The sequence below is a fragment of the Pholcus phalangioides genome, unplaced genomic scaffold, assembly GCF_987345545.1.
Source record: "Pholcus phalangioides strain wild (caught in Gottingen) unplaced genomic scaffold, Ppha-v1.0 ptg000041l_1, whole genome shotgun sequence".
NCBI lineage: Eukaryota > Metazoa > Arthropoda > Arachnida > Araneae > Pholcidae > Pholcus > Pholcus phalangioides.
In genome coordinates, this window is record NW_028301627.1 from 6,768,956 (window position 1) to 6,781,370 (window position 12,415).

Here is a 12,415-nt window from a genome sequence, read left to right on the forward strand (position 1 = left end):
TTCTGCTTTGGGGATATGGGTATGTTTCTTTGGGTATATCCAGACTTCAAAATAATAATAAAACTAAAATAATATTTCTTTATGACACTGAAAACGGAAGGGCAGAAAGAAGTTACAAAAAAATAACAAGAATAAATATATCAGTAAAATACAACCATGGAAACATAATCCCAGTGAGACAAGACGGCACGTTTAGACAATGGAAAACAAAATGACGCTATTACACAAAGGGAGTTACCATTTGAAATAGCCTGTATTAGTAGCGCCACCTGAAATGGTAAGTAAAAAAAAATCATTAACTTGGCGACTTATGACACCCTTGGTTAATTTTCCATAAGCGTGGTCATCTCCAATGTGGCGACTTCCTTTTTCTTGCCAAATTTGGCAACCCTGACTGCTAAATTGGATTTATTACTTTTGACAACCTCGTCCCATCACCTTATCTCTTTCTTGTTTCCCACATATGTCTCGCACGCTACATATCCTCTGCTAGTAAATTTTTCCATTTTTTCATGGATGGCGATCTTGGAATGTGATAAAACTGAAATACAGTTCCTGAGCATGCACGAGGTTGGTATTATACCAACAAAAAGCAGTTTAGCATTGTGTCCCGCATGTGCCAAAAATATGGTAGTCAACATGGATGAAAAAAAATTCAGATGGCGATGAATTTGCCGCAACAAAAATGCTGGATGTAAAGGCTACGTAAATCTGGCACATATTTTGGCTGTTTTATATTTTGTTTATTTATCCGCATCATTCAAAAGTTTTTGTATATATTTTTTCTGTATTTTTTATAACCGTTTTTATGAAATACATTGCATTATCTGTTAAATTGTATGCATCTTGTCGGTTATTTTGAAAACTACTAAACAAGACATGCACCTCATTCATATTCCTCTGCGGAACTTCTAACGAATTGCTACATATTGGAAATGTGTGTACATGTATAGTGAACCTTCCGAGAAGTTTGTATCTGTGTAACGCTTGTTATTTGTAGTGCTGCCATCAATTTTTTTAAACTATGGGTTCTTTCTCAACTCATAGTGAGTGAAGTATAATGAATGAATAATTATACAGTTGTAGGCCTGCTGCTCTCTGCGGCAAGACTTTTTAATGATTGAGATCGGTTCGCATTCGTGCTTTGAAGTTGGAAACCGCAGAAAACCAACTTCAGCTGACCACAACTGCGGTTACGGTGGGGTTTAAACCCGGATCCTCGTGATGCGAGTCTATCACCATGACCACTCGACCACCACAGCGGGCATTTTGAATTGACTGCTGAATGGCAATAATTTGTTCGAGAAAAATTGCCACGCTGGCGATGACCACGCTCATAGGAGAATTAACGCGCTCTTGGCAATCCGGATTATACTGCATATGTACCCATCGTCGATATTTCAGTGTGAAGGATGACGCTGGTGACATACCACTATTCTGGTATAAGTAGCGGTAGTGTACATTGAAAATTAACCAGGGTGTGTTGTCCACAGCACCGCGATTCAAGTTATTAAACGGCTTGCAGACATTGACCTGAAAACTGAGGATTGTTTTAACCATTTTACCAAAGGTCTCGGCTTAAAGCACAAATATGGGGGAGTCTGTTCAGATTTTTCTATAGGGTCCCGTATTTGTGAAACTTCTCGTTTTCTGTGTGAAAAGGAACATTAATTTCGCAGGAAGCAAAACAATCGAGTTAATTTATCCTAAAAGAAAATGAAGTCCCAACTTAATGGTTTCATAGATTTTTATTTTGTGAAGGGTCCATAAAACTGACAAAAATTTTGGCCAGGCAGATTCCTGATGTCCAGGCCTGCCATTTCAATTTCATCCAGGAAGAGGGAGTGGGGGAGGGAACAAACAACAACATATATATATATATATACCATTTCTCTTGAATTTTTTTTTTTGGGAGGGGGGGGGAGCACTGGTAGATGTTACCATTCACCAAGCCCTGTTCATGCTCAGTATATGCCATATCCTTGTTGGAACAATATTCCGGTTCTAACCACCTTCATAATCTCTTCACAACTAGGATTTGTCAATGGGTGTTTCTCTTTCTCTCACACACACACACAAGGTACGTCCTCGTACTTCATAATGAATTCCAAAACTTCATGACCTGTTCGCGGTCTCTCAATGTCTTCCATTTCTCGAAGTCTTGCTCCATCTGAATCTCTAGCTGATACAGGTTTCTGCACTTCTGTATGAATATCTTGAGGAGGCTCGGGTCAACGCGACCCCCCTCGATCAGCAACACTTCCAGCTTGGGAGACGGGTTGCCATCCAAGAAACTTCTGAGCACGCTGTTGATGTTGCGGCACGATATCTTGAGGTGCAGCAGGGTGTGCTTCCACCTGTCCACCGCCCTTTCCACAGCCTCCAAATTCATGCACTCGTCGCGGAACCTTATCTGGAGAAATCTCACGTTGTTGGATGGGATCTCAGAGACATGGCCGAGAACCAAATCCTTGTTCCAACGCAATTCCAAATGCTCCAGGTTCGTCGAGTCCTTCAGCAAACTGTATAAATCCGATCCGTGGAATCTGCATCCCCAAGCCTTGAAAACTGTCAAATCCTTGAACCCGGAGCAATCATCCGCGCCGTTGGTGACAAGCTCGCAGCCACGTAACTCAAGTCTCCTCAGTCGGGGACATCCGCTCACAAATTTGTGAAACGGAAACTTCGCCTCTGCGAAATACAGATTGCGCCACTCAAATGCTTCCAGCGACGTGCATTTAGTAGCGAGTTCTGTAATCAATTGCCCGCTTTCATCTATTTCGCAAAAGTCCAAGTTTATGTGTTTCAGTTTCGGCCCACATTTGGTGAGGAACAGGCCCAGTTCCCCGAGGGTTATCGGTTGGCCGCCCTCACGGGTGGACAAGCTCTGCATGTGCAGGTGCTCCAGGTTCGGGCAGCGTTCGGCCACGATCGTCATCGTGCTCCCGTCGATGTTGTTGATCGGTATCTCGAGACATCTGAGGTCGCTGATGTTCGAGAGCAGCGCCAGCAGGCGATGCGGGTCCAGCGAGACCCGCTGCCCGTCGGGGCTGTGGCCCGCTATCTTGAGGCTGTGCGTGTTGCGCAGCAGGCCCCTCTCGCTGAGGGACTGGGCGTAGTTCCAGTTACGCACCAGGAAGCTCTTCCACAGCGAGGGCGTCGACGAGAGGTTCCACCAGGTCTTGCAGACGGGAACGACGTTCCTCGAGAAGGCCATGTGTCCCTCGGACTCAACGTAGTGCGAGAAAATCTCCACCAACAGTTCCGGGGACAGATCTCCGATGTTCGCCGCCATGATTGAATCCGTCAAGAGCTGTACTAAAAAAACAGATGATACAGTTAATACAGCTTTGCCATCCGTTGGATGTTTCCAATACAGCGCACCAGGAGATATTCTTTTCAACCAGTTCTTTAAAGATGACTGAACTACCAACTGAGAAACGGCACAGAGCGTTATTTACAATAAGTGTAATGGTAATTACACGGGGCTTTCGGCAGTTAGGACCATCTCCTGATCATGACGGAGAATTTTAACATTTCAACCGAGTGACCATATGATAACTGTTTTTCCTGTAAGTATAGGAAACATCCTACCCTTTCTCGTATTTAAACGAGTCCACCAAGTGAACGGAGAATGCCGTATGAACCGAGGCTTCATATTATTCTTTACAGAAATCGCGGAGTAAAATGATTTTCCCGAATTATGAATTAGCTGACCATATTTCTCCGAGAAAAATACGGGACATCCCGGAATGAGGCTTTTTGGATCACGTGATATTTCCATTTTTTTTTTTTTTTGAGGGACATTAGGCAACCAATATGACGACTTCCTGTGCGATTCATGAAAGAAACAGAAATGAATCGTTTTTTCTTCTTTTTAACATGAGCTAGAAATTTCGACTTTTTTTTTTAACTTTAAGTTATCGATCTGCCTGTTTTTGCTTCAAAAAATGCTTGATTAAAGCTGCGGAATTTAATTTATATGGGTCTATAATTAATTTCAAAACATCCTAAACTAAACTGAAGAGCCAAAAAAAAAAAAAAACTGGTACAGGCATGCTTATGCAAATAAAGAGATATGGAACCAATTAGAGTACGGCGCTGCGGTCGGCAACGCCTATATAACAAAACAAGTGTCTGGCATAGTTGTTAGATCGGTTACTGCTGCTACAATGGCAGGTTATCGAGATTTAAGTGAGTTTGAACGTGGAGTTATAGTCGGCGCACGAGAGATGGGACACAGCATCTCCGAGGTAGCGATGAAATTTGGATTTTCACGTACGACCATTTCATGAGTGTACCGTGAATATCGGGAATCCGGTAAAAATTTAAATCTACGACATCGCTGCGTCCGGGAAAAGATCATGCAAGAACGGGACTGACGAGAATCATTAAACGTGACAGACGTGCAACCCTTCCGCAGATTTCAATGCTGGGCCATCAACAAGTGTCAGCGTGCGAACCATTCAACGAAACATCATCGATATGGGCTTTCGGAGCCGAAGGCCCCACTCGTGTACCCTTGATGACTGCACGAGACACAAAGCTTTGGGCCCGAAAACACCGACATTGGACTGTTGAAGACTGGAAACACGTTGCCTGGTCTGACGAGTCTCGGTTCCAATTGCTTCGAGCTGATGGACGTGTACGGGTATGGAGACAAACTCATGAATCCATGGACCCTACATGTCAACAGGGGACTGTTCAAGCTGGTGGGGGCTCTGTGATGGTATGGGGCGTGTGCAGTTGGCGTGATATGGGACCCCTGATACGTCTAGATACGACTCTGACAGGTACGTAAGCATCCTGTCTGATCACCTGCACCCATTCATGTCCATTGTGCATTCCGACGGACTTGGACAATTTCAGCAGGACAATGCTACACCTCACACGTCCAGAATTGCTACAAAGTGGCTCCAGGAACACTCTTCTGACTTTAGACACTTCCGCTGGTCACCAAAATCCCCAGACATGAACATTATTGAACATATCTGGGATGCCTTGCAACGGGCTGTTCAGAAGAGATCTCCACCCCCTCTTACTCCTACGGATTTATGGACAGCCCTGCAGGATTCATGGTGTCAATTACCTCAAGCACTACTTCAGACATTGGTCGAGTCCATGCCACGTCGGGTCGCGGCACTTCTGCGGGCTCGCGGGGGCCCTACACGATATTAGGCAGGTGAAACAGTTTTTTTGGCTCTTCGGTGTACGAAGAGACAAAAATCCATACGTACACAACGTTTATATTTGGAAATCGAGTAATTAATGAGAAACAAAATATTCGGAATTTTCAAATTATCCATATAAAGGTTTTAAAACCTTTGTATGGATAGCGGAGAGTGGGTCATAGTTGATTTAGATTTTTACGAAGGCACATATATTCGGGCCTTCAAAAATATATTAGTAAACGATAATAAATCTATACTCCCGATTGCAACACCATGGCTTAAATTCATTTCAAGCGGGAATTTGAAGATAATTCGAATAGACCAATCGGGTAGCACTATTCCGCAAGCGTCCAATCGGGACGCTGCATTAGCATCTCACGCAGGCTAACAGCTTCATTTGACCACGACGTTTGCAGTGAACAGACGTACTTTTTCCGCTGAGCAACGAGCGTTAAGATTTGGTATTCAACCCAAGTGGGAAACTTGGTCAGCGTGACTAGTGGTTGAATATTTTTCCTCTGAGGATGACACCTATTGGTGTCGAAATGCATTGGTGTCGAAATGCATTGCTTATTGTAGTGAATTGCAAATAATGGTGCATTGCTTATTGTAGTGAATTGCGCTTTGAGGTGGATTGCGTGATGTATTGCTTATTGTAATGCAGTGCTTTTTGCGTATATTACGTATATTAAGCTTCGCATTTTTCGTGTATTGTATTTTCGTGTATTTGTCTTATTCGTTGGCAAGGGTGTAGCGAAGGGGGGGGGGACTTGGGGGGGTTCTGCGTAATGCAGTGCACTACATATTGTGGTTCGTTGCTTATTGTGCTGTATTTCCTATTGTGGCGGTGTAATTGTTATTTTGCTGTATTGCCGATGGGGGTACATTATGCACTGTGTTGTTTTGCTTATTGCACTGAATCGCCGATGGTGGTGCATTGCGTATTATGCTGCATTGCTTATTGTAGTGAATTGCAAATAATGGTGCATTGCTTATTGTAGTGAATTGCAAATAATGGTGCATTGCTTATTGCAGTGAATTGCAAATAATGGTGCATTGCTTATTGTAGTGAATTGCAAATAATGGTGCATTGCTTATTGTAGTGAATTGCAAATAATGGTGCATTGCTTATTGTAGTGAATTGCGCTTTGAGGTGGATTGCGTGATGTATTGCTTATTGTAATGCAGTGCTTTTTGCGTATATTACGTATATTAAGCTTCGCATATTGCGATACATCGCGTATTGGGCTGTATTGCTTATTGTGGTGCACTGCAAATAGTGGTGCAATGCTGATTTTAGTGCATCGCATTCCTTATTGCTTATTATAATGCAGTCCGTATTTCGTATTGTGGTGAATTGCTTATTGCGATGCTTCGCTGATTGCAGTGCATTGTTGATTTTGCTGGTTGCGTACTGTTATGCATTACGTACTGTATGCATAACGTGCTGTATGGCTTACTATAATGCAGTGCTTATTGCATATTGTGGTGCATTGCGTATTATTGTGCTTTGCTTGATGCGGCGTATTGTGGTCGGTTGCATATTGTACTGTATTGCTTATTCAACTGTATTGCTTATTGTGGTGCACTCACTGTAAATAATGGTGCAAGAATGATTGCATGGCATTGCGTATTGTAGTGCATCGCGTGCTGTATTGCTTATTGCGATGCAGTGCTTATTGCGTATTGTGCTGTATTGCAATGCAGTGCTTATTGCGTATTGTGCTGTATTGCAATGCAGTGCTTACGGTGTATTGTGGTGCATTGCATATTATGGTACTTTGCCTGTTGCGATGCATCGCGTATTGTGCTACATTGCGTATTTTGGCGCATGGTGCACTACTTATTTTGCAGTATTGCTGATGATGGTACATTGTTTATTTTGCTGCATTGCCGATGGTGTAGCATTGCGTTTTGTGTTGTATTTCTCATTTTGGTGCCACAATGTGGTGGCACATATAATGGTGGGTTGAGTATTGTGTCTTATTGCCGATGGTGGCGCTTTGCGTGTTGCGATACACCGCATATAGTGGTGCATTCCTTATTGTGATGCACTGCATATAGTGGTACATATAGTGATACTTCTCAATACACTACCATTGAGTTCTTCAATAGTAATGTATTGTATCGTGGTGTATCACGTATGTATTGTATCGTGGTGTATCACGTATGTATTGTATCGTGGTGTATCACGTATGTATTGTATCGTGGTGTATCACGTATGTATTGTATCGTGGTGTATCACGTATGTATTGTATCGTGGTGTATCACGTATGTATTGTGGGCAGCGAGTATTATGCTGTATTTATAATGGCAGTGCATTGCTTATCGAAATCAGAGTGGGAAACTGGCAATTGAATAACAATTTGGAGGCATTCTCGCAGTGCATTAGGGATATTTTGCTTTATAATTAAAGAAGATGTGTCGAGTAGTTAGGTCCATTGAAGAAGTTGGTGGGGGGGGGGGGGTTTGGACTCCGAAGGTGTCGGGGGGGGGCTTTGCCCCTAGTAAATAAATAAAGTAGTTCACCAAACTGCATATTTAGTTCCCTGCGCATGATCCTCCATGCCTCAGTCGTGGCCAGAGCGGATCCACAGTGATGTGGTGGGGGACGATTTTTCACAGTGTAGGTGTGGATCGGTGAGGCCCAACCTAGTGTCCGCAGGCCCCAAACGTACTTAAAATATAAAAATTAAGAATTAAAATTACTTAAAACTTTTAATTAATTTAAAATTAAAATTAATTAAACATTAAAACTAATTTTTAATCAAATTAAATTGAAAATTGAAATTAAAATTAATTAAAAATTGAAGGTAGTTAAAAATTAAAACTTAATTAAAATTTATATTTATAAAAATTATATTTTTTTAATAGAAAAACACAGTTCTTGAAAAATTGCTTTGCAACAACTCATGTTGCAACTAATGAACTAGCTGTTTTTGACAATAAATTTGAACATATGTGCCGGCTACCCTCGTAAAAAATACCGTAAGCAAAAAAAAAAAGTTTGAGGGGAGAAGTTTATAACGTGTTGTATTTCTAAACATTATAAGGAATTCTGATGCACATTACCAGATAAAAAAATTATATTAACAAAGTAATCAAGTGCAATTGTACAAATAAATGAAAGCTTTGAAAAGATGAAAAGAGCAGAATATCAAAAGCATATAAAGAATTATTTTATTTGAAAATGTTCATATATATAGAATGCTACTTCCTTCTCCTTTGCTCGATAAAAATTAAAGCTCAGTTAACCGGACAAAACAATGCGCACAAATAAAAATTCATCCGTATGTATTCAATAAATGTTTTTTTCCCAGCTTTTCTCTCAAGTCAAAGTAGGTAGATACTGTACTTTCCGTATAAATTCGATTTTTTGATCCCTAGCAACAGTAGTGAGCGGTCGATAAATTTTCTCTCTCGTACGATCTCGCGAAGTCTGAATTATTATTATTTATTTTATTGAAAAAAAAGGGGGAAAAAATTCCCCGTATGTGTGTGTGCGTGTATAATGTAAAATTTTAATCACACCTTATATTCTTGATGTAACTTATTTTAATGTGCAATCCTGACTCTATAATATCTATATATAATATAATCCTGACTCTAAAATTTAATTACTGTGACGGTTGGTGTGGTGTATACGAAGCGGTGAGCATGGAGCATTCCTTTATTCTGCATTAACATGCGAAATTGACAACCCTTCGTCATGAAGGTTAAAATCGAACTCCTCGAGAATGTCTTCGTCTCTCGATACAACTTACATCTCACGTGTCTCGTGAATAAAAGTATTACTGTACATTCTTGTTAACAGTTTGCCTGTTACATTACTCTTTTAATTGGAGCCATTAGTGTATTTCATATAACTTCACTCCTTGCTGTTGCCAAAAATACTACAAATTATGCATTTGATTTTTTTTGAAACCCCCCTTTTCGTTAATTTGTGTGTGTGTGTGTGTGTTTTTCTAATATTTCGTTTTTCCGTTTTAGTTTGTTGATATTGTTAACTAATAAGCAACTGTGTTCCTTATTATTAATTATAAACTTGCAATGTATCATCCAGTATGGGTCTCTAGACCCCTTGGCTGATTTTTTTTGACTCATCTTGTATTTATGTAAAAAATTAAAACAATAAAAAATAATATGAATAAAATAAGGATCTCGGTCAGTCGGAGGAAATGAATTCTGAGCTAACTCGGATACCAGAAACCTCGTTTAATAGAGACGATACTTGAATGTTTGAGGAAAAAAAATTTAAACAATGCCCGACCATGACCTCCACATCCTAGAGCAGGGTCCATGGGCTGAAGCCTCTGGTGGGCCCCTATACCAGACTTTTCACGGGCCCCTTTATAGCTAATGTATAGCATGAAAAAACAAAAATGATGAGAATCGTCCCCCACCCCAGGGCTAGAGCCCTGTCTGGGCCATGGCCTCGACGCACAAAAACAAAGCAGTTATCAAATAAATATGTACTACGCACACACGGCAGCCCCCCTACCCGTAACGTGTCGCACTGCGCTTGCGAAAAAGGAATACGACTGCTCAAACTTTAAATGACCACATGCTATGAGAAAAAAAGCTGAACCTATAACGCGCAGCTTCTGCCCTCTCATATGTAGGGTCCACGATAAGGCAGTTCGGTTTCATTACAGCACAGGGTAGATGTGTTCCCTATTCAGACTTTGCGTGCTGGCGCTGGGACCGGCCAAATGAGCTTTGCTTATATCAGTGACCCCAGGTGGACCCCTCTGTGGTCTCTGTTTGCCTCGTTTGATAGAGAATTCTATCTAGAGTAAGTTATATCTATTTGCCGGCAGATCCATGTGGGGCCCTGCTTGGCTCGTACTGATTCATATCAGCTCAGTACTTGCCACCACACCCGACCAAAGGGCCTTCGTTTTCATCCATGGGGGTCCCCATACCAAGGTGGTCCCTCTGTGGACTCTGCTTCTTTAGTTCAATACCTTGTTTAGTATTTACCCAAGATCTGCTTGGCATATGCACTGAAAAGGTTGGGAACCACTTCTGGTAATTCAAGCGTCCACAGCCGAGCTACGCTCACTCCAGCAACTTTTCGTGTTCACGGATACGCTTCGAGGACTTGGCGATTTGTGCAGGGAACATTAATCATTCTTCTTTTAATTATTCACGTTCTAGACAGTTAATTTTTCTTTCTGCGAACGATTTTTGAAATTCAGTGAAAAAATTTTATAACACACAAATCACATCTCAGTCTTTTCAATGCTTTCCGGATACACCCATCCTCCGGGAAAGCTTCGATATCTCTGAGATGGGAAGCGAGGTGTGTCCGGTCTTCCAAGGTCAGTCTTTTCAAGGGCAGACATTTTTCCCACAAACCCATAGAAAACAATGTAAATAGATGGTCTCACTATGGGGGACACCGCACCAGAAAGGGTTAAAATGAAAAGAAAAACTATAGTGAAACACTCATTTATGACATGTTTGTATTTGCAAATAATATTTTTAACATTCTCATTTACCTCTTATAATTTTCAAACGAGATGATGAAATTAAAAAAATTCATTAAAAATTTCCAGCTTTGTACATCCTATTTCTGAAATTCAGAAGGTCGGCAAATTTGAGGTGTGAGTGGCCACGAAAATTAGCAAAACGGGGGAAGGGCGGTGAAAAGTTTATAATCCATCTCTGCCCAGACAACAAGTGACCAGGTCAGTGAGTGACCAAAAGAGTGAGCTAGAGAGTTTGCAAGCACGTGAGTGAGCAAAAGAATGACTTGGAGCGCGAGTAAGAATGTGAATGACCAAACAAATGACCTAAAGAGCGGGGCTTAGTTCAGTGAGTGGCTTAGAGCCAGACGTCTGAACCGTGTCCTGGGCCCTCGGATAAAGTGATTTTTCTGAGGCCCCCTACCTGGCGAGACATGTTTACTTTCAAAAATTTCAACCAGAGATAGTTTTCGCGAGAGAGGGCCACCCCCCCCCCCCTGCATCTGAGGCTCCCGCTCGGCGGGGGGGATGCGTTAAGACGGCATTGCCTAAAGCGTGTGTAAGTAACCGAACAGTGACCAAAACCAGTGTCAAACACGTGAGTGACCGAAACAGAGTGCAAGCATGTTCATGATTAAAAGAGTGACTTTAACACGGGTGTACTTGCAGTAGTTGGGGAGGGGGCAAGCGGGCTACAGCATAGGGTGGAGAATTCGTGGAAAGATTAGTCAAGAAAATTAGACTAGAGTGGAAGAAGAGCGGCAAAATTCGTATAGCGCCTACCGGTGGCAAAACCGTAAATGCGCTTCTAACTGAAGAACATCAAAATTACTCTCAATTTTCAAACCTTAATTCCTAATTTCAAATGAACACCCCATAAAGGATGAAAACTTTAATTTGGAATGACCTTAGCACGAGTTTCGGAGAATTACCAATCAGGAAATATAAAATCTTGGAAACACAAATATACACGAAATACTGAATGGTAAATCTTGCTTATTCAAGTAGGACATCGAGACAAAATATGAAAATATAACATTGAAAAGTTGTATTACCCCTGGGGCAGAAAGTGTTCGTTCACCCACGAAAACACTAGCGATGCTATGTTTGTAACGCAAAAAACTTTTTTTTTTCGAGTGAAAATTTTTGTTAAAAATCAATCATTTTAAATACGGAATAAATGACGAAAATCATAAATTTATTACAATTTCACCATGATAATCAATTTAAAAACTTGATCGGTCATTGTTACAAACAAATGTGTTGACTCGAATTATGCAAATTCAACTGTTCATGAAAGCGAAAAGTAGCCGAACAGTGTATAGATATAAATATACACTGAAGAGCCAAAAAAACTGATACAGGCATGCGTATGCAAATAAAGAGATATGGAAACAATCAGAGTACGGCGCTGAGGTCGCCAACGCCTATATAACACAACAAGTGTCTGGCATAGTTGTTAGATCGGTTACTACTGCTACAATGGCAGGTTATCGAGATTTAAGTGAGTTTGAACGTGGTGTTATAGTCGGCGCCCGAGAGATGAGACATAGCATCTCCGAGGTAGCGATGAAATTTGGATTTTCACGTACGACCATTTCACGAGTGTACCGTGAATATCGGGAATCAGGTAAAAAATTAAATCTACAACATTGCTGCGTCCGGGAAAAGATCATGCAAGAACGGGACTGACGAGAATCATTAAACGTGACAGACGTGCAACCCTTCCGCAGATTTCAATGCTGGGCCATCAACAAGTGTCAGCGTGCGAAC

At 41.4% G+C, this 12,415-nt stretch overlaps 1 protein-coding gene across 1 annotated transcript; it reads right to left on the reverse strand.

Annotated features, from left to right (window-relative positions):
• Positions 1-2,095: 2,095 nt before the first annotated feature.
• On the reverse strand, positions 2,096-3,295 carry LOC149065189 (F-box/LRR-repeat protein 6-like). The gene has a single exon (XM_089254316.1). It carries the CDS (start codon positions 3,293-3,295, stop codon positions 2,096-2,098), a length of 1,200 nt encoding a protein of 399 aa, XP_089110442.1.
• Positions 3,296-12,415: the final 9,120 nt, after the last annotated feature.

Coding starts and splice junctions, on each gene's coding strand:
- LOC149065189 (XM_089254316.1), bottom strand. CDS start 3,295: ATGGCGGCGAACATCGGAGATCTGTCCCCGGAACTGTTGGTGGAGATT.